This window comes from Plecotus auritus, assembly GCF_963455305.1.
Source record: "Plecotus auritus genome assembly, chromosome: 3".
Lineage (NCBI taxonomy): Eukaryota > Metazoa > Chordata > Mammalia > Chiroptera > Vespertilionidae > Plecotus > Plecotus auritus.
This window is the reverse complement of record NC_137772.1, coordinates 1,866,457-1,888,094: the sequence shown is the minus strand read 5'-3', so window position 1 is coordinate 1,888,094 and position 21,638 is coordinate 1,866,457. Positions and strand designations below refer to the sequence as shown.

The following is a 21,638-nucleotide window of genomic DNA, read 5'->3' as shown; positions in this document are numbered from 1 at the left end:
TGCCCCCGCTCCCGCCTACCTTCCCCTCTGCCCTCCTGCCTGCCCTGCCTCCCGCCTGCCTTCCCCTCTGCCCTCCTGCCTGCCCCCCCTCCCACCTACCTTCCCCTCTGCCCTCCCGCCTGCCCCCCCCGCCTGCCCCGCCTCCCGCCTACCTTCCCCTCTGCCCTCCCGCCTGCCTTCCCCTCTGCCCTCCCGCCTGCCCCCGCTCCCGCCTACCTTCCCCTCTGCCCTCCCGCCTGCCCCCGCTCCCGCCTACCTTCCCCTCTGCCCTCCTGCCTGCCCTGCCTCCCGCCTGCCTTCCCCTCTGCCCTCCTGCCTGCCCCCCCTCCCACCTACCTTCCCCTCTGCCCTCCCGCCTGCCCCCCCCCGCCTGCCCCGCCTCCCGCCTACCTTCCCCTCTGCCCTCCCGCCTACCTTCCCCTCTGCCCTCCCGCCTGCCCCCGCTCCCGCCTACCTTCCCCTCTGCCCTCCCGCCTGCCCCCGCTCCCGCCTACCTTCCCCTCTGCCCTCCCGCCTGCCCCCCCTCCCGCCTACCTTCCCCTCTGCCCTCCTGCCTGCCCCCCCTCCCGCCTGCCCCGCCTCCCGCCTACCTTCCCCTCTGCCCTCCCACCTGCCCCCCCTCCCGCCTGCCTTCCCTTCTGCCTGCCCACCTGCCCCGCCTCCCGCCTACCTTCCCCTCTGCCCTCCCGCCTGCCCTGCCTCCCGCCTACCTTCCCCTCTGCCCTCCCACCTGCCCCCCCTCCCGCCTGCCTTCCCTTCTGCCTGCCCACCTGCCCCGCCTCCCGCCTACCTTCCCCTCTGCCCTCCCGCCTGCCCCCCCTCCCGCCTGCCCCGCCTCCCGCCTACCTTCCCCTCTGCCCTCCCACCTGCCCCCCCTCCCACCTACCTTCCCCTCTGCCCTCCTGCCTGCCCTGCCTCCCGCCTGCCTTCCCCTCTGCCCTCCCACCTGCCCCCCCTCCCACCTACCTTCCCCTCTGCCCTCCTGCCTGCCCTGCCTCCCGCCTACCTTCCCCTCTGCCCTCCTGCCTGCCCCCCCTCCCACCTACCTTCCCCTCTGCCCTCCTGCCTGCCCTGCCTCCCGCCTGCCTTCCCCTCTGCCCTCCCACCTGCCCCCCCCCGCCTGCCTTCCCCTCTGCCCTCCCGCCTGCCCCCCCTTCCGCCTGCCTTCCCCTCTGCCCTCCCGCCTGCCCGCCCACCGCCCGCCCACTTATGTGCTCTGAGAGCCTCCTGTGCTCAGGAACTGGGCCTCTCGGTTCATGTGAACGTTAGAAATTCTTTCACTGCGGCCCGGCCGGTGTGGCTCAGGGGCTGAGCATCGACCTATGAACCAGGAGGTCACGGTTCGATTCGCGGTCAGGACACAGGCCCGGGTTGCAGGCTCCATCCCCAGTACGGGGCGTGCGGGAGGCAGCTGGTCGACGATTCCCTCTCATCATGGATGTTTCTGTCTCTCCCCCTCCCTTCCTCCCTGACATCAATAAGAACGTATTTTTCAGGAAACCCCTTTCCCTGTTACGGAGTCCCCGGCTGGCGGTTTCTCAGCAGGCCGTGGCGGGGTTCGCACGGGATGACCGGCCCCCAGGAGCGAGGGGTCCTCCTGTGTGGGATCCGCCCCCTCCCAGCGCGGGATGGAGCGTGCAGCAGGAGGCGACGTGGAGGGTGGCCCCCGCGGGCCCAGGGCACTGCGGGTCTAACTGGGAGCGGGAGGCCGTGGGCGTGGCCTGCGCCCCCGGGACCCGCATCCCTGGACGGAGGGGACACTGGGCGCAGGCCACGCCCACTCGGAGGGGAAGGTCCCAAATCGCCAGGTAAGCCCCCAACACCGGGGCCAGGCTGGCAGGGCCCCCACGGCCCGGAGGGTCCCCGAGGCCAGCTCCAGGGCGCGTCTAACCCAGCGTGTGCCCGTGTGGTGTGAGCCCGTGCGGTGTGTGCCCGTGTGGTGTGTGCCCCTGTGGTGTGTGCCCGTGCGGTGTGTGCCCGTGTGGTGTGTGCCCCTGTGGTGTGTGCCCGTGTGGTGTGTGTCCGTGTGGTGTGTGTCCGTGTGGTGTGTGTCCGTGTGGTGTGTGCCTGTGTGGTGTGTGCCCGTGCGGTGTGTGCCCGTGTGGTGTGTGTCCGTGTGGTGTGTGTCCGTGTGGGGTGTGTCCGTGTGGTGTGTGTCCGTGTGGGGTGTGTCCGTGTGGGGTGTGCCCGTGTGGTGTGTGTCCGTGTGGTGTGTGCCTGTGTGGTGTGTGCCTGTGTGGTGTGTGCCCGTGCGGTGTGTGCCCGTGTGGTGTGTGTCCGTGTGGTGTGTGTCCGTGTGGGGTGTGCCCGTGTGGGGTGTGCCCGTGTGGTGTGTGTCCGTGTGGTGTGTGTCCGTGTGGGGTGTGTGGCCGTGTGGTGTGTGCCCGTGTGGTGTGGGCCCGTGCCGTGTGTGCCCGTGTGGTGTGTGCCTGTGTGGTGTGTGCCCATGTGGTGTGGGCCCGTGTGGTGTGGGCCCGTGCGGTGTGTGCCCGTGTGGTGTGTGCCCGTGTGGTGTGTGCCCGTGTGGTGTGTGCCCGTGTGGTGTGTGCCCGTGCGGTGTGTGCCGTGCGGTGTGGGCCCGTGTGGTGTGTGCCCGTGTGGTGTGTGCCCATGTGGTGTGGGCCCGTGTGGTGTGGGCCCGTGCGGTGTGTGCCCGTGTGGTGTGTGCCCGTGTGGTGTGTGCCCGTGTGGTGTGTGCCCGTGTGGTGTGTGCCCGTGCGGTGTGTGCCGTGCGGTGTGGGCCCGTGTGGTGTGTGCCTGTGTGGTGTGTGCCCATGTGGTGTGGGCCCGTGTGGTGTGGGCCCGTGCGGTGTGTGCCCGTGTGGTGTGGGCCCGTGTGGTGTGTGCCCGTGCGGTGTGTGCCCGTGTGGTGTGTGTCCGTGTGGTGTGTGTCCGTGTGGGGTGTGTCCGTGTGGGGTGTGTGCCCGTGTGGTGTGTGTCCGTGTGGGGTGTGTGCCCGTGTGGTGTGTGCCCGTGCGGTGTGTGTCCGTGTGGGGTGTGTGCCCGTGTGGTGTGGGCCCGTGTGGTGTGTGCCCGTGTGGTGTGTGTCCGTGTGGGGTGTGTGGCCGTGTGGTGTGTGCCCGTGTGGTGTGTGTCCGTGTGGGGTGTGTGCCCGTGTGGTGTGTGCCCGTGCGGTGTGTGCCCGTGCGGTGTGTGCCCGTGTGGTGTGTGCCCGTGCGGTGTGTGCCGTGCGGTGTGGGCCCGTGTGGTGTGTGCCTGTGTGGTGTGTGCCCATGTGGTGTGGGCCCGTGTGGTGTGGGCCCGTGCGGTGTGTGCCCGTGTGGTGTGGGCCCGTGTGGTGTGGGCCCGTGCGGTGTGTGCCCGTGTGGTGTGGGCCCGTGTGGTGTGGGCCCGTGCGGTGTGGGCCCGTGCGGTGTGTGCCCGTGTGGTGTGTGTCCGTGCGGGGTGTGCCCGTGTGGTGTGAGCCCGTGCGGGGGGCACCCACCTTCGCAGCGCGGCACGGCGGCGCTCCACACCACGTTGCCGTCCTGCAGGGCGCAGGTGATGGCCTCGGAGCCCTGGGTCCGGACGAAGCCGTCGTCGCACTGGAAGGTCACCGAGCTCCCCAGCAGGAAGCGGTCCCCGGAGCGCTGCCCGTTGACGGGGATGCCGGGGTCGTGGCACTCGTTCTGGCCGAACGCTGGGCAGGGAAGCGGGTGAGGTCACTGACGCGCGGCCCGCAGGAACGGCCCTGCCTGCGAAGCGCATCGCCCTAGCCCTCCGCCCTCTGGTCCTGCAGGCAGACAACACGGCGTCTCTGCTCCGCACGCCGCTGCTCTCTAGGGAGAGGCGGACACGTGGGTGTGACTGCCACCCGGGAGCATCGACAGCCGTGCCTTCCCTCTCAGGGGACGGAGAGGATGGGTGGGTGGTTCGGACACATGTTGGTCAGAGTCCCGGCCCCTGTGCTTGCCCCTCCCGCACAGAACGCGGACTAGCCAGCCGACCCCCGAGCCGCTGTCCCGTCCAATGAGAGCAGCTCTGGCCAAGGCTCAGCACAGACCTCAGAGAAGCCGGCACCCAGGGAACCACCGCTCTTGGCTCGCACCGCCCCTCCCTCAGCGGCACGGCAGCGATGCCCTCCAAAAGGGTCCGTGTTGCCAAGGAGAAGTCAGAGGTAAGAAAAGGGAGAGTCAGCTGCTGCCTCCGAGTTCACCAAGTGCCACAGGTGTCCTCATGGGGCTCCCGGCCCAAACCCTTCCCTGTCCCTACAGGATTTCTTGTTTCTTTTGGATGGAGGGTGCATAGGAGGATGGATGGATAGATGAGAAGAAGGGAGGGAGGGAAGGAGGGAGGGAAGGAGGGAGGGAGGGAAGGAGGGAGGGAGGGAAGGAGGGAGGGAAAGAGGGAAGGAGGGATGAAAGGAAGGAAGGCAAGAGAGAGGAGACATGTGAGAGACTCAGTCCTTACTGCAGGGCTGACCAAGCCAGGAACGTGGACAGAGAGGTGTATGTTCTGGTTCCCGGGATAGTGAGACATCGCTTTGCTGTTCTCATGACGTTCATTACGATTATAAACCCTCCGAGATGCCCTGGCCGTTGGTTGAGCATCATCTCCTGCACCGAGAGGCCACTGGTTTGATTCCCGGTCGGGGCGCATGCCCAGGTCACAGGCTCCATCTCCAGCGGGGGGCGTGCAGGAGGGAGTGACGGATGACTCTCCCATCATGGGTGCTTCTCTCTCTCCCTCTCCCTTCCTCTCCCCATCCATAAAGACACATTTAAAAAGCAAACGCAAACAGCAAGCACAGAGCAGCTGCGGCTTGGCCCTGGGCTCACCCCCCGCTGCCCCGCCCCTGAGCTGCGAGGAGTGGGGGTCCTGGTGGCACTCACTGGTGTAGGTGATGTTGAAGCCCCTGCCCGTGTTGGAGTGATCCGACTGGAACTCCAGGCGCACCACGTGCCCGCTGCTGGCCAGCTGGGAGGGCACCTCGTTGCCGGAAAACGTCCCGAGGACGGTTACGTCCGCCCCGCCGTCGTCCTTGACCGCCAGGAAGTCGAACTGCGGCTCCACGTCGAAGTCGTTGAAGAGGAGGTGGACGCGGCTGCCCGGCTCGGCGATGACGAGCCACACGCAGTTCATGTTGTTTCCGTACTCCTCGGGGTAGTTGGGGGACAGGATGACCCCCGAGGCCGCCGTGAAGTTGAAGAAGCAGGAGACTGTGAGGGGAGAGAGAGAGGGCTCACCCATCGCCCACGGGGCCCGGGGCCTGGAGCTGGTGGCCGACGGGGGAGGGACCCGTGCCTGTCCCTCGAGGGCCGTCCTGCTACTTGAATGGCTAATTCCAGACCATCACGCTTTCTCCTTCCCGAATTGGAAATGGGGTATTTCACTGTGTGGGGTGCACCCGAGCCGGCGCGGAACCCCCGCACAGGCTGGGCTCGGACGTGACCCGTCCAGGTGGCTGAGACGTGGGGCCGACCCCGGCCTTCCTAGCGAGAAGCCTCTGCCTTCGGAAGAGCGGAGATCAACACGGAACAGGCGTGTGTGTCTCAGGAGCCCGTGCTGGGGCGGGACCACGGCTCCACCCGGGCTTCGAGGCCAGCTGTCACTTCCCACTCACAGGGGCGTCGCTCAAGTTACCCACGCGTGTGATGGGTCCCAGGTGACTCTTGAGAAATGGTGTCGTGGGAAATCAGACCACGTTCTGGGTGGAGGCTCTGAAAACCTCCCGGGACAATGACTTGGGAGAACATGTCCTGTGCATACAGAGACATGGAAGCGTGGGGCAGACCGGCGAAGCTCAGGGGAAGGCCGGGGTGGGGGCGGCCTGGAAGAGGTCAATGGGGGAGAGGGGGCATATGTAATACCTTCAACAATAAAGATCCTATATGATAAAAGGCCAATAGGCAAATCCACCCAACAGCAGAATAACCGGTTGCTGTGACACGCACTGACCACCAGGGGGCAGACGCTCAATGCAGGAGCTGCCCCCTGGTGGTCAGTGCGCTCCCACGGCGGGGGGCCCACTCAGCCAGAAGCCGGGCTCACGGTTGGTGAGTGCAGCGGCCGTGGCAGGAGCCTCACCCCCTCCCCCTCCCCCACCTCCGCAGCAGCACTAAGGATGTCCGACTCCGGCTTAGGCCCGCTAAGCCGTTAGCAGGACATCCCCCGAGGGGTCCCAGACTGCAAGAGGGTGCAGGCCGGGCTGAGGGGACCCCCCCTCCCTCCACAATGCACAAATTGTGTGCACCGGGCCTCTAGTTTAAAAATGAACAGATAAATAAACGAATATAAAATAAAACCAAAAAGAGAATGTGTACTGAGAAATCTTCCTATTTGGTGTCCCCAGAAGTGTATGTGCACTTACAGCTGACAGCTCCATCGATCTTTCTTTCTCTTCCGATTGAACCCCTTGGAATTAGGAAGTGCTCAAAGTGTGCACACATTCTGGGGGGCGCCCTGTATCTGTATATCTTTCTCTTAGGGAGGGACCACCCGCTGGATTTATTTCTAGGGGGACGCTTTGTTCTTATCCCACATAACTTCACCTACACTTTCTCCCATCGCTCTGTTTCGTTACAAAGAGCACCCTGGTTTCAACGGCTGTGAAGTACCAGCTCCCATTTGCCACAACAGCTGGCTCAGGAGGCGGCGGGCAGGGGTCAGCAGAATCCACCCGACGCCCGCCAGGCTCAGGGCGCCTGCTGGGGGCGGTGCTGGGACCACGGTCTTCCTGGCAGACACGCAGGTGCACGGACTGGCACAGGGGACGCTGGTGGCCGTGTGGTGAGGGACCAGGCGGGGGCGGGGCGTGAAGAGCGGCTGGTCCCCTCAGTGAGGCTGTCCCGGGCCTGGGAGCCCCCCCCCCCCGCCGCCCCCTGTGCCGCTCCCCGCCGGCCGGGGCCCCGGGGGCACTCACACACGCAGCTGGGCTTGTTGCCTGACCACTGGTTGTTCCGCTGGCAGGTGATGGCGCGCTCGCCCACCAGCTCGAAGGCCGCCTGGCACTCGAAGGTCAGGGTGTCTCCGTGCAGGAAGCTGCCGCCCGTGCGCCGCCCGTAGGCAGGGACGCCGGGGTCCCCGCAACCGCCCTTCTCGATCTCTGCCAAAGGAGGGACAGACGGCCGTTACACAGACGCACGGACAGCGTGTAACCCAGGGGTGGGCAAACTTTTTGACTCGAGGGCCACAGTGGGTTCTTAAACTGGACCGGAGGGCCGGAACAAAAGCATGGATGGAGTGTTTGTGTGAACTAATGTAAATTCAAAGTAAAGGAGCGGAGGGGAGAGCAAGAGAACCCTCCGCTCTTTCGGCTCCGCGGGCCGGAGAGAACAGCCGAACGGGCCGGATCCGGCCCGCGGGCCGTAGTTTGCCCATGGCTGATTTAACCGCTGAGCACATGACCACGCGGCGATCCTCGCTGGTCTCCACATTATTTCCATCAACCGTTTTAGCAAGGGGACTCGATTCGCCCAATTTAGGCACGGAGCCAGGAGGAGGTGCCACGCACACGTCAGAAAGGTTCTAGCTGATGGTCTTCCGGGACACACGTGGCTACACAGAGGGGCTCACGATGCCAATACGATGAACTCGGTGCGCGAGCCCTCCCGGCCGCATGCTGCCTGCTCGTCGCCCACGGCCGCCGCCCCGAAGTGCAGGCCCCGTCTTGCTCTAATGCGGGCGGCTCTCACGGCAGCAGTCCGGGTGGGTGAGAGGGAGGGCCCGCTCGCCCTGAGCGTCTCAGTCAGCAGGGCCTCTGAACCTCCCTCCTTTCACGCGGCCAGCGCTCAGCTAGGAGACAATGAGCACACGTCTGGCCTCCGGGTAAGGAGAAGGTTAGCAGAAGGCAAGCGGCAGCCGACCTCCTTCCGGGGAACCCGATCGCCGGCACCTGGACGCGGCCTGGCTGCCAAGAAGCCCAGCGCGCTCCGCCCGCCTCCAGCGAACCGCGATGCAGCCACCGGGGAGCCCAGCTGCTCTTCCGGAAACCTCCTCGCGGAAGGTCCGCGGGGTCAGGCCCCGCTCCAGAAGTGAGGGGCATGGACGAGGAAGGCAAAATGCACGCGCTCCTGGGGTTACGTTAATTGGAGGGAAACGGCAAAATAGCTGAAACGCATCTAATTTCCGGGAAGACCAGTGTGCGAGCCCAGGGCGGGCTCAAAGGGAACGGGGAGGGCAGGGAGTGTGGCCGGCCGGCGGGCCCCCGGCTCCGTGCTGAAGGCCAGCTGGGGCCCCGGGTTCTGCAGACCCGGCTGGAGGCAGGGTGAGCTCGACAAGGAGCCCCAGTGGCTAACGGCCGCCGACGCGGAGGACACCACGCATCTAGCCACCCAGAGGCCATGGCCATGGCCGGCCGCCCTCCCGGACGGAGCTGGGCTGTGAGCCTTCCCCGGTACCTGCGGCGGCAAGTCCACACCACTCCCTGTCGACCAGCAAGGCTCCCTGCGTGAGCGCCCGGGCGGGCACCTTGGCTTGGTACCAGGAGGAGGGACCAGCGTACATGGCTGGAGGGGGCCGAGGCAGAGGCCAGCCCCCGTGGTCAGTGCCTGCGGCAGAGACGCCTGGGAAGAGGCGGTGGGGGGGGGGGGAGCGGCAGGGCCAGGCACGCAGCGGCTGGAGGGGTTTTGTGCTGAGTGTGCGGGAGAAGGTAGGACAGGGTGTCTGTCAGGGTGAGCACACACTTCAAAGATCATCTGCAGGGCTGGCGGCGGAGTCGGCGCAGGGCGAAGGGAGGGGGAGGTTATTTATTTATTGATTTTTATATCAGAGAGAAAAGGAGAGGGAGAGAGAGAGAAACATCAGTGATGAGAGAGAGTCATGGATCGGCTGCCTCCTGCACGCCCCACACGGGGGATGGAGCCCGCAACCCGGGCCTGTGCCCTGACCGGGAATCGAACCCTGACCTCCTGGGTCGTAGGTCGATGCTCAGCCGCGGAGCCGCACCGGCCGGGTGCAAGGTGAGTTGGAACAGCCACAGATGGTTTTGCGTCTCCCACGCGCCCTCCTGTCCGCCTCCCGCAGCTCTTCACAGGCCGGCACTGAGTTAACTTCAGGGTCAAGAGCACACTGGGACTTAGGTTTCCGGAGCGACCTGCCCTCCTTGTGACCACGTTCTCCTTAGGGGTGTTTGGAGGGTGCCTCGGAGCTGGGTTTCGGGGTGGTTTGAAGGTAGATGCCACAGAGTGGGCACCCCCTCCCCGTGGATCCAGGGATGGCCCAGTCCCCGCGGGGGGAGGGCCTGCACCCTGAGGTGTGGGATAGCTGGGAAGGGGGCCGGCTCACGGTGTCACATGTACCCAGACCCCACTGGGGGTGCGGCCACCTCTGTTTTCTCGAGCAGCAGAGCCCAAGGAACAGAAAACACGCAAAGGCGGGCACGGGGCACAGGCTCCCGGGTCACCCACCGCAGGGGCCGTGGAGCGAGGAAGGCGCCCCTTCAGTGACAGGGCCCGAGTGCCCCGGGTGGCCCCTCCTGGAGGAGGGCGGGGGTTCAGGTTGTGCCCTCGACGGAGCACAGCCAGGCAGGGCCAGGCTGGAACCGAACGCCCTGGAGGCCTGAACCACGTCTCTGCCATCGACACCAGCCCGCGGCCAGGCTCATCACAGACAGGAACCGGCGCCCGTGGCCTCGGAAGGACCCGGAAACATCCTATAAAAGTGGCCCAGGCCCTCGGGGGCGGGAGGACCGAGCACGAGAGCTGTGCTACTATTTGTAACACCTTACACCCGTGGCCGGCACACCGCGGCTCGCCAGCCACAGGCGGCTCTTTGGCCCCTGGAGGGTGGCTCTTCCACAAAACACCACGGCCTGGGCGAGTCTCTGTTGAAGAACTGGCGTTAGAAGAAGTTTAAGTTTAAAAAATGTGGCTCTCCAAAGAGATTCCCATCGTTGTCCTGTTGGTATTTGGCTCTGCGGACTCAGGAGTTTGCCGACCACTGCCTTAAACAATAAAATTTAAAAAAAAATTAAAAGTGATATCTGGCCCTAGCCGGTTTGGCTCAGTGGATAGAGCGTCGGCCTGCGGACTGAAGGGTCCCAGGTTCGATTCCGGTCAAGGGCATGTACTTTGGTTGCGGGCACATCCCCAGTGGGAGGTGTGCAGGAGGCAGCTGATCGATGTTTCTCTCTCATCGATGTTTCTAACTATCCCTCTCCCTTACTCTCTGTAAAAAATCAATAAAATATATTTAAAAAAAAATAAAAGCGATGTCTGGCCCTGGCCGGTGTGGCTCAGTGGATAGAGCGTCGGCCTGCAGACCCCAGGGGTCCCGGGTTCGATTCTGGTCAAGGGCACACACCTCGGTGGCCAGCCCTCCCCGGCCCGGGCCGTAGGGCTCGTGCAGGAGGCAACCCATCCATGTGTCTCCCTCACATCGATGTTTCTCTCTGTCTTCCCGTCTCTCTTCCACGCTCTCTGAACACCCATGGGAAAATGTCCTCGGGGGAGGATTAAAAAAAGAGAAATGAAAAGCAAATGAAAGTGCCATTGGCACAGCCCATGCGGAGCCCCTGCCCCAAATCGCTGGCAGAGTGAGACATGAACTGAACTCGGTGCACAGCGCCCAGTCGGCGGAGAGGGAAGCGCCCGGCCCGCCCGGCGCACCTCCATCACCTGAGTCCGTGGGCCGGCCAGCTGGCCCCGGGCGCACGTGTCCCGCGGTCTTGTGGCTAGCTTCCAGAACACAAAGGGAAATATGAGTCTTTGCGTTGTTTTGGACATACGTTGGGAGTTCAGTAGAGAAATTTAAAATGCTTTTTGGACCAAATGTGACTGTGGCTGCAATGACTTGCACCCAGAAGGCACGGAGGTGGCGAGAAGGGAGAGCATGCTGAGCGGAGTGGGGACGGGGGGCGGGGAGGGGGGCACGCCAGCTTCTCGGTCGCCGCTCTTTCCGGTTTCTGCCGAAGAGCCAGCAGCCCCGGCCTCTGAGGTGCAGGTGCCCTCCAACCTGCCAGCTCCCAGGCCTGCGCGTCTCCCGGCTTCTGAGCCCACGTGCACGGCCGTCCCGAAGGAAGAGGAAACGGGGTGTACTTAAGGGGGGGGCGCTTTTAACTTTAGAAACTGGAGAGCGGGTTTAATAACGTCCTGGCTCTGTCGTCCACCGTTTTTCCTCCGAAGACAGTACGTACAAAGGGAAAGCTCTCCCTTCCCCAGCCCTGCACACGCTTAGTTCTCAGGCCTCGAACACGAACCCACCGCTTCCTCCAGAGGTTCCACGAGGGAGACGGACGGGTCCCGCACCTGGAGACCCACAGCCGCCACCCCCGCCTGCCTTTCCTCCGCTCCTCCTGCCGCGGTGGCGGCCAGTTCAGCGCTGGAGGCCAGTGTTCCGTGGCCGCCCTGCGACGGATGCCGTGGCACCCGCGTTACGAGGGCCCTGCCGGGCGGGAGCGGACCTCGCTGTGCACGGCTCACCATGCTCCCGGCTGCCTTTGCCGACGTCGCTCTTCAACGAGGCAGGACACTGGGCACGTATGATCCAATTATCGGAGCTCGGAGCCCGGCTCCGCTTCGTCCGGCCCCGCGCCCAGCTGGCCGGGCGTGCCGGCTGCCAGCGTGTGCACTGGTTGGGCATCTCTGCCCAGGCCGTGCCACTTCCTGCTGGCATACGGCTCTGCCCTCCACGGGCACCACAGAGGCTGCCTGGCACGGCATGCATCTGGGGCCACAGCCCTGAAGTAACTGCTCGTGGGCAATGCTCAGGGCGGCCACCGACAGAACGGCGTCCCCTCCCCACTCCCGTGCCGGGACCCGGACCCCTGTGGGCTGCGTTTGGAGACGGGGACGCCGAGGACCTGATGAAGGTTCCATGAGCCCGGCCGGTGTGGCTCTGTGGTGGGCGTTGACCTATGAACCAGGAGGTCAAGGTTCAATTCCCAGGCAGGGCACAGGCCTGGGTTGCGAGCTCAATCCCTAGTGTGGGGCGTGCGGGAGGCGGCCAATGGATGCTTCTCTCTCATAAAGGTCTCTCTCTCTCCCTCTCCCTTCCTCTCCGAGATCAATAAACACTTACTTTCTAAAAAGATGAAGTTACTTTTCTATTGGTTCCGAGGTCTTCCGCTTTATTCCCCGGATTTCTGACCCTCGACAGGGCCTCCCCCGCGCCACCTCCTTCTTCTGTTTCCTGTGGCATTCCTTCTGCTTCCCCAGCTCGGAATTAAGGAAACAGCAGGCGTCCTTACCTCCCCTTTGTTCCTAAATCGAGGATCTGGATTCTGTTTGTGGTGGAGGCCTGTGGTGTGGGCCTTGGTGTGGTCGGGGTGGGGAGGGGCCTCTCTTTCTCAGAATCTTCCCTAATGAGCGCTGGGACCCCTGCGGAGCCGCCTGCATCACCTCTGGCAAGGCCACCCGCGGGTGCCTGAGCAGACAGGATGGGCGTCCCCGGGTGTCGGCTCGGCAGCCACTCAGCCGTCCCGGGACCAGCCATGGCGAACGCCCCACCTCTGTCTTTCCGGTCTGGAGCTAAACTGCGGTTTGCATTGGCTTTTTACAAGTTCTCTTCTTTTTTGTGAATCCTCACCGGAGGACATTTTTCCCGTGGATTTTTAGAGAGAGTGGAAGGGAGGGCGGGAGAGAGAGAAACATCGACGTGAGAGAGACACATCGATGGGCTGCCTCCCGCACGTGCTCCGACCTGGGCTGGGTATCGAACCTGCAGCCCAGGTACGTGCCCTTGACGCGGAAGGGAACCCGTGGCCCTTCAGTGAGGGGGCCGATGCTCCAGCCACCCGGCGACCCTGGCTGGGGGTCACTGGCTTTTACTTCATCCCTAAGAACAGGTCCGAGCAGATTCTTACTGTCCACGTCCTGGGCAGGGAGACGGGCTGGGGTGGCCAGTGGCCCCTGCCCTGGTCCTGGCCCCGCCTCTGGTGGCCTCAGCTGGTGGGGGGGGCCCGGGGACCAGATGGGCAGCACCTCCCCTGTGAAGGTCCTGGGCCAGCTTCCCTCCGGGACCCACGGTCCCCTCTCAGGCGCAGGGACAGAGCCTGCCCCTGCTTCCCACCAAGGGAGGCCTGGGAGCCACCCGGGAGTGGCGTCGCAGGAACAACATGGACCAACACACCAGTGGAGACAGACGCGGAGACAGGGAACAGGCTTCCAGCTGTCAGAGCGAGGAGGAGCGGGGCGCAGGCAACAAAGGTGGGGCAGAGCCGGAGGCGGGGCTCAGCCCTGGGAACCAGGAGCAGGCTGGACAGTCATCCAGTCATCCCTTTACTGGCCACTGGAGGTGTCGCTCCTTAGAAACGTCAGTGAGGCTGACCCCAGAGGAAAGAAGGGGAGCAGACAGAAGCCTGGATGCAGCCGGGGTGCGGGGTCCTGCTTCCGGGCTGGAGCCGAATTCTCCGCCCAGACGGCACTCGTCACGCATCAGAAAGCTCCCGCGATGGAAGTGCAAACTGGTTTTCCAGGCCTGAGCCCCTGGCAGGGAGGGCAAAGCCAACGCGGTTGCGTGGATCTAGCTCAGTGGTCGGCAAACTCATTCGTCCACAGAGCCAAACACCAACAGCACAACGATGGAAATCTCTTTGGAGAGCCACATTTTTTAAACTTAAACTTCTTCTAACACCACTTCTTCAACATAGACTCGCCCAGGCCGTGGTCTTTTGTGGAAGAGCCACACTCCAGGGGTTGAAGAGCCGCATGTGGCTCGCGAGCCGCAGTTTGCCGACCACGAATCTAGGCTGTCATTGTTCAGGGGGAACTCACCGAGGTCCCCCTGGGGCTGCTCCCCGCAGCCCTGTCTAAGCCCATCGCTGATGGAGGACGAGATGCGCACCTGATGACAGGGTCTCCTCCGCCCGTCCACCCCGCCCCGGGGGTCCGTCCCCCAAGGAGGACATTTCCTCTGAGCGGCAGCATTTGCTTTCATCCGAAACGCTATGCCAGTGCTCACAGTGCTGGCTTCTCCAGGCTGAACGCGCCAGGCCGTGTAATCCGCAGATAAGGTTAAGCAAACCTTTGTTCCAGGGGGACCATGGAGGTAGCGTCAGCCCCGCAGCTTCTAAAGCCGCCGGAGATGCCGAAACCGGTGTGGCTCAGTGGATAGAGCGTCGGCCTGCGGACTGAAGGGTCCCAGGTTCGATTCCGGTCAAGGGCACGTACCTTGGTTGCAGGCACATCCCCAGTAGGAGGTGTGCAGGAGGCAGCTGATCGATGCTTCTCTCTCATCGATGTTTCTAACTCTCTATCCCTCTCCCTTCCTCTCTGTAAAAAAATCAACAAAATATATTTAAAAAAAATAAAATAAAGCCGCCAGAGAAATCCCGGAGAGGAAGCACCCCCCCGCCCCCCGCCGCCCGCCGCCCGCCACGGGCCAGGGGGCCGGCCGCCCCGATCCCCCCTGCAAGGGTCCCTCGCGTCCTGGACCTCTGGCAGCGCACACAGTTACAGTCTGTGGACAGCATGCATGCCTTTACTTCCTGTTTTCTCAATATGTTCTTATTGGCTCCAGAGAGGAAGGGAGAGGGAGAGAGAGAGAAACATCAGTGATGAGCGTGAGTCATGGATCGGCTGCCTCCTGCACGCCCCCCACGGGGGATCCAGCTGCAACCTGGGCCTGTGCCCTGACCGGGATTCAAACCCCGACCTCCTGGTTCATAAGTCGAGGCTCAACCACGGAGCCACGCCGGCCGGGTAATCCTTTTACTTAATAATACGAGTAAAAGGCCAGTGAAAAGCGGGACCTTGCCCAGGCTGCCACCCGCTCCCATCAGATGCAGCTCATTGAACCTTATTTCTAAAATAAAAGCAAGCTCCCCCCCCAACCCTTGTAAGAATTAAACACAAGAACTCACTAAAGAGAAGGGTCACCGAGGTGGAGATTGGAAATGGGTGAACGTTTAGTGTCCATCTGTGGTTTGGTAGCGAGTTAGGATGGGGTTTTATCATTTTCAATTAAGTTTTGTATTTTGAGATAATCGTCGGATCGCCTGAAGCGGTAGAGCTGATACAGAGAGATCCCCGTAACCGTCCCCCGGTCCCCCGAGGGGGCATCGGCCACTTGATATGGATATGGAAACAGACCGAGCCCATCAGCCCGTGACCCCCACCTGCTTCTTCCCAGCCCCCCTCCGGGACCCGGCACTGCGCATCCATCTCCGTCCAGCCCCGCGCCCTGTCACCTCACACGGCCCGACACGCAGCGGGGGGGTGGGGGGGACTAGCTTCCCTGCGTCGGCTCAGCTCTCAGAGGCGCCCCGTTGTTGTGGGAACAATAGCGATGCCCTTTTTCCTGCTGAAAACGACGCCACGGGAGGGATGGGCCACGTCTGTTTCTTCCACCATCGCAGGTCCCAGGGCCTCTGGGCCGTTTCCACGTTTACTCGTAGGAACAGAGCTGCTCTGCGCCCGCCTGGCTGTCGGGGTCCCATCACCACGCTGTGCCTCTCGCCGGGGCCCGGGGGCCGCCCACATCGATGGTCAGTGGCACCGAGACCAGCTCCCCGCTGCGATCCGGGGACATGGACGGGTCATCCAGCTCCAGAACTTCTGGTGGCATCGGCGAGGGCACCTGGCCCCATGCGCTCTGCCGGCGTCCTGCCCCCGGGCTGCCCCCCGCCCGCCTCTGACACACCCCCACCTCCGTCACCCAGCAGGGCCCAGGCTCAGAGACGTGCATCAGCCCTCAATTTCCTCCCAAATCCACATTAGGAAGGAGGCCACATCGCCTGGGACAGTAAGAAAACCGGCTGGGTACGTCGCTGCCATTCCCCGGAATCCACGCGGGATAGCGGAAGGTTGCCGGGAGCATCTCACGCAGCGTTGGCCCATCCCCCGTCCCCGTCCCCGGGACTCTGGGAACCCCTGTTCCTCCAACAGGCACGCTCCTGTCTGGCTGCTCCCAGGGCCTGTCGCCTCCCAGTCCCCGGGTGGGGCCGCGGGGTCACCTTCCCGAGGGACCAGCGAGGGTCATGGGCTCAGTCGCACCCCCGCCTTCAGCTCCCCGTAGGCCCTGAGCACCTGCGATTCCACGGGTTGAGGAAGAGTCCACACCGAGCAAGGGGCCACAGGAGGTGGAGAGCAGAAGGCTCATCTGCGATGGGTCTGTCCATCTTCCTGGCGGTCTGTCTGTCTGTCTGTCTACACCAGCCGTGGGCAAACTACGGCCCGCGGGCCGGATCCGGCTGTTCTATCCGGTTCTCTTGCTCTCCCCTCCGCTCCTTTACTTTGAATTTATATTAGTTCACACAAACACTCCATCCATGCTTTTGTTCCAGCCCTCCGGTCCAGTTTAAGAACCCATTGTGGCCCTCAAGTCAAAAAGTTTGCCCACCCCTGGTCTACACACACAGCAGGGGGACGAGGCCCCCACACTGGACCGTCGGCTCTGTCCAGCCTGTGCGTCCAAACGCTCACCACCCCGGAGCCCTTCACAGGTTCCCAGCGAGTGGCTGGCCGAGTGCTCAGGTGCCCTGGGGCCAGGCAAGATGGCTCAAAAGTCCAGGAGGCCGGCCACTGTGGTCAGTGGGTGGCCGCCACCCGGGCATGTGCCCTGATGGGGAATTGAACCGTGACCTCCTGGTTCCTCAGCGGATGGATGCCCAACCACGGACCCACGCCCCTGGGCCGGCGACGCTTTCTAACGGCCTTCCTCGTGGGCTAGATGGGCAATGACTTCCGGCGACATGTTCCGGCTCCCGCTGTGGACAGCACACCCCGCACCACAGCCTGTCCCTCACCTCCACGCACACGGCGTCGGAGAGAAACCACGTCCCGGCCCCCCCCCCCCCGGCCCAGGGCTCACGGCCACCCGCCCGCCCCTGGTCACGCAGAGGGTTCCAGGAGCGGGGCGATTCCTGAAGGAGCCGGGGGCACTGTGGGTGTCTCAGAGGGGAGGCCGAAGGACACGCCCACGTGGACATCGGTGGCTCGGAGACTCTTGCTGAGAGGCCGAGCCGGGTCTCCACCCTGGGCAGTGCCCACTGCGTCACCTCCGGACCACACGTTCTGCACCCGCACCTGCACCTGCACCCGCACCCACACCTGCACCCGCACCACGTTTCAGGGGGACCCCGGCTTTGCTCTCAGCTCTGTACGACGCGCAGCTCAGGAAGACGGCTCAGGGACAACGGGGCTCCCACCTCCAGGGGTGGCGGCGGCCACGGGACCCGGCACAGGAAGGACTCTGGGGACTCAGTTTGCCGACTCCGTCTCATAATCTTTCCTGATAGCAACGTGCACATCAGTCCTCTCTTTCCTCTCGGCAGCCCCGGCAGCAAACGACCCGGACCATCGCAGCTTACCGGATTCTAGTTCTTTGGAATTTCACACAAAGGCTAACTACAGAAGCGTCCAGACGGCTGCGATCTGAGCGATCTGAGCGATCTAAGCGATCTGAGCGATCTGAGCGATCTAAGCCATCTGAGTGATCTGAGCGATCTGAGCGATCTGAGCGATCTGAGCGATCTGAGCGATCTGAGCGGTGCAGTGACACGCGCACACGCCCTTCCTGAAAGTCACTGCGCTTCCTGCCGGTGGGGCAGGGCAGCATCGTTTTGGCGATGAGGGTGCTTCTGGGTGGGAGTGCGAGGGTCTGGATGGGTTTCAGAGGTCATTCCGTGCGATTGGGATCCGGTCCCTGCCCGTCCCGGTCATTGGGTCATTGGTGAGGTGGTGGCAATGGCGCTGGCGAGGCTCTTCCTGAGAGCAGATGACGGCTCAGCCCGGTCACTGCGGCTGGAGCCTCGCACTGGCGGGGGTGCCCATGGCGGGGCATGTGGCGGTTTCCCGCAGGCGCCCTGGACCCTGGGAAGGCCCGGGGGAGGGAGGGAGGCTGCCGGCCCGGTCCCAGCCCAGCCCAAGCGGCGGCAGGAGGGCGTGGGGCTTGCCAAGTTCATGCAGGCCACTCAGGTTCATTCTATCACGTTCTACTGCTGTTCATCTGGGGGCGTTTCTCATCGTGAAACTCTTCGGAAAGCCCACTGACTGTGCTGAGGTGAGGACCTGTCCCCCGAGGCTCTCCTTACACATGGAGCCAGGCAGCAGGGGGCAGGGTGACGGGCGCAGGGAGCCAGGCCCCCCCACCCATCGCTGAGATGGGGGCCTCCCCCCCGCCACAGTGAACTCAGAGGGGAGCCCCTGCAGGCCGGAGCCCCCTCCTCCCCACGTGGTTACGCTCCTGTCTCTGCACCCGGGCTTGCTCTCCTCCTACGGGCCCTGGTCCCGCTTCCTCCATGAACCCCAGGGGTGCAGGGGACGCGTGTGACCCGCTGATGACACGCACAAGCCCCCTCTGCTCACAATCAGTCTCCCTGAGTCACACGCCCGGGGACCGACCTGCGCCGTGTAAAACCCCGAGAGGCACCGTGTCACGGGCTCGGCGCCCCGTCTGCACGGGGTCTCGCTCTTTCTCCTGACGCGGCCGTGACAGATGCCACGCCAAGCCCCGCCTCGGAGAGGTTAAACACCGGCTCTGCGAACGGAGCCACGGGCGTCCCCGCGGCGAGGGCGGAAAGGTAGTTCCTGCTGCCATGGCCGCGGGGATGGGATTCTCCTCATGTCTGTCACCCGGGGCGCCCCGCCCAGTAGAGGCGCCCTGCCCCCGCGGGGGGTACCTTGGTAGACGGCCTTGAACCCTGGCGAGGCGATGCTGTCGTCCGACTGCAGGTGCAGCCACATCTGGTTGCTCAGACTCACGATCAGGTCGGGGACGCTGGAGCCGGTGAGCCTGCGGGCGGGAAGCGGGAAGCTGTCATCAGGCACCGTCACCCCTGCCTCTCCCACAGGCGCAGGCACCCGGACACACCAGCCAGACGCAGGCGTCCCGACAACATGGGTGCACGCTGGTGACGCCGGTGGCTCGACTTGGAAATGACATGTACTTTAACGAACATGCCTTTACAGTTAGTCATCGGGTGTGTGCGCATGTTGGGGGGACGCCTTACGTGTAGTCACAGCTCCCTCCAAGAACCAATGGCCACGTGTAATTCATGTTCCCATTGAAAGCTCCGTATCGCAGGGGATCCACTACATTAAATCCATTGAGCAAATGTGTACCTTTCATTCTAACAGTAAATGTAGGGTGACCGGCGGCGCCCGGGTCTGGAACGAAAGGGCATGCCCTGGGCAGGATGTGGGCCCTGAAACGGGGTGGGTCTTGGACCAGGGCTGGGGGCTGGTCACCTGTGAGGGACAGTCCCCCATGGCCGTGGGGGACCCCACATCACGCCATCCACATGAAAGCACACCCAAGCTGAGGAAGGTGCTGGTTCGTTAACAAAATGCTAGGTTGTCTGGCCTGGAGTCATGCAGAATGTTAACCTCAAAGTGTCTTTTAAAACATGTCAAAGGATGGAATGCTCTTCAGCTCTACATGCAATGACCTATCAAGCCATGACGAGACGTGGAGGAACCTGAATGCATGTGACTCGGGGACAGACGTCGGTCTGAAAGGCCACCCTGTGTGACACCAGCTCCGTGACCTCCTGGAAAGGCGGAACTACGGGGACAGGGACGGGTCAGGGACGGGTCAGGGGCTGCCGTGGGGACGGGGCAGGGGGAAGGGGGAGCTCAGAGGGTGTGGGGCAGGGCAACTGCTCTGTGTGACGCTGAGGTGATGGACACACGTCATCACACGTCTGTCCCAGCCCCCAGGGGGCACAGCACAGAGCGACCCTGACGCCCACGGCGGACTCTGCGTGACGATGGCGTGTCCGTGCAGGCTCCTCCGTGGTGACAGGTGTCCCCCCTGGAGGGAGGGGTGGTGGGGGCCATGCAGGCTCCTCCGTGGTGACAGGTGTCCCGCCTGGAGGGAGGGGTGGTGGGGGCCGTGCAGGTGGGAGTGACTGTAGGTAGGAAATCTCTGTGCCTCCCCCTCTATTGCACTCGGAACCTAAACTGCTCTGAAGACGAAGTGTCAGCGTGGATATCGGTGCCCAAAGGCCCCTCCACACGCGAGCCCCTGAGAAGGACGGCACGCAGCCGAGACAGCTGGCAGAGGCCCCAAGCGTCCCCTCCGCATATCAGTGGCCGGGTCACCGGGTTCCCGGGAGGCACTGGCTGTGTGTTCACAGGGCAGCTGCACGGCCCCGCTGCCGGCTGTGTGAGGAAACACGGGACCCGCAGACAAGCGCGATGTGCTGACGGGGCAGCGCGTGGAAGTGGAACAAGCCCACGAAACCAGGCAGGTGTCTGAGCAAGGAGGCAGCTTGGCCATCAGCAAAGTGGATGTGGGAATACGGACAGGTGACCTGCCCTGTCAATCATCCCATTCACCGTCAGCCCAGCGTTCTCACCTGGGGCGGGGCGGGGCGGGGCGGGGGCTGGTGCTCGAAGAAGATAAAGAAAGGACAGCCACCGCTTTGCTCCTTCAAAGCCTGGCGTGGCCCGCACAGTGTCACACAGCACGCGGAAATGAAGGAAGGACTCAGTGAGTGACGTGCAGTCTCTAAATATGGATTTCTTTCTGAACATGTTTGTTCTCTGTTAGAAAGACTGTTCCTTTATGACTGGCTGTTCTAGTTGCGTGTCTGACTTGAAAAAAATATTCCTTCCCTATCGTACACTATATTGACGGGTAATATACACAGAAGTGTGCAGATGGTGTCTGGCTCAACTTGTGATAGTAAAGCTGTAATATTTAAACCGTACAAGGAATATCTTTCATCTTTCACTTGAAACTCTTCTACGCAAGCATATTACATGTATGAGTCTCATATAAGCGTCCTATACTTGTTTTATATTATTCTGAATTATTTATATTGCTAGAGGCCCAGTGCACGAAATTCATGCACTTGGGGGTCCCTCAGGCCGGTCTGTGCCCTCTTGCAGTCCGGGAGCCCTCGGGGGATGTCCGACTGCCGGCTTAGACCCTGGGGAGAAGGTCTAAGCCAGAGGTTGGACATCCTTAGCCCTGCCGTGGAGGCAGGAGAGGCTTCCACCACCACCGCTGAGCTCACCAGCCGTGAGCCCAGCTTCTGGCTGAGCGGCGCTCCCCCTGTGGGAGAGCACTGACCATCAGAGGGCAGCTCCGGCATTGAGCGTCTGCCCCCCGGTGGTCAGTGTGCATCATAGCAACCAGTCATTCCACCGTTCGGTTAATTTGCATATTAGCCTTTTACTATATAGGACTTTTACCTAGAGCGTTTTGTCTTCTTTAGAAAATATTTAATGAACTAAAGTTCATTTTTTTGTTTTCCATTTTTTATTCGTCAGTTATTTTTAATTATCCCATTTATTGAATTGCATTCATTTTCCCCAGCGCTTCATGATGTCATCCTGTTGTCTGTTTACTTGTTTGTTCCTATTGTGAAGACTGCTCTGAGTCTAATACTTGATCTATTGAAAATAAAGTTTCTTTGTGGAAGACCTTTTCTTGTCCTGATTTTCAGCAGATTTCCTACAAAGTGCCAGGTGAGGAGATTTCTCCAGCATGATTCTGATGGGCTTATAGAATTCCTTGGATCTCCATCTTGATGTCTGTTGTTGGTGTTGAAACAGTTAATGGTGATTATGTCTTCAAATATGGGTTATGTCACATTTTCTCTCACTTTTTTCTGGAAGTCCAATTACACATATATATTCTGTAGGTACATCCCCCCCCCCCGACACACACACACCCACACACACACACACACACTTCACTTTGAATATTTTCTACTAAGATCTCTTCGAGTTCAAACCATATATATTGAGTTCATTATTGCAAATATTCTGTTTTTCTTTTTTTTTTTTAATATATTTTTTATTGATATT

General features: G+C 62.5%; 1 protein-coding gene across 1 annotated transcript in view; it reads right to left on the bottom strand.

The window, feature by feature from the left end:
* Positions 1-21,638, bottom strand: part of CSMD1 (CUB and Sushi multiple domains 1) — a 1,048,987-nt gene that overhangs the window by 191,941 nt on the left and 835,408 nt on the right. Inside the window, exons 12-15 of the mRNA XM_080662039.1 lie at positions 18,500-18,612; positions 6,863-7,045; positions 4,833-5,159; positions 3,446-3,640 (exon numbers count right to left, since the gene is read on the bottom strand). Coding sequence (XP_080518165.1) covers positions 3,446-3,640; positions 4,833-5,159; positions 6,863-7,045; positions 18,500-18,612 — 818 coding nt within the window. The remainder of the gene's footprint in view (positions 1-3,445; positions 3,641-4,832; positions 5,160-6,862; positions 7,046-18,499; positions 18,613-21,638) is intronic.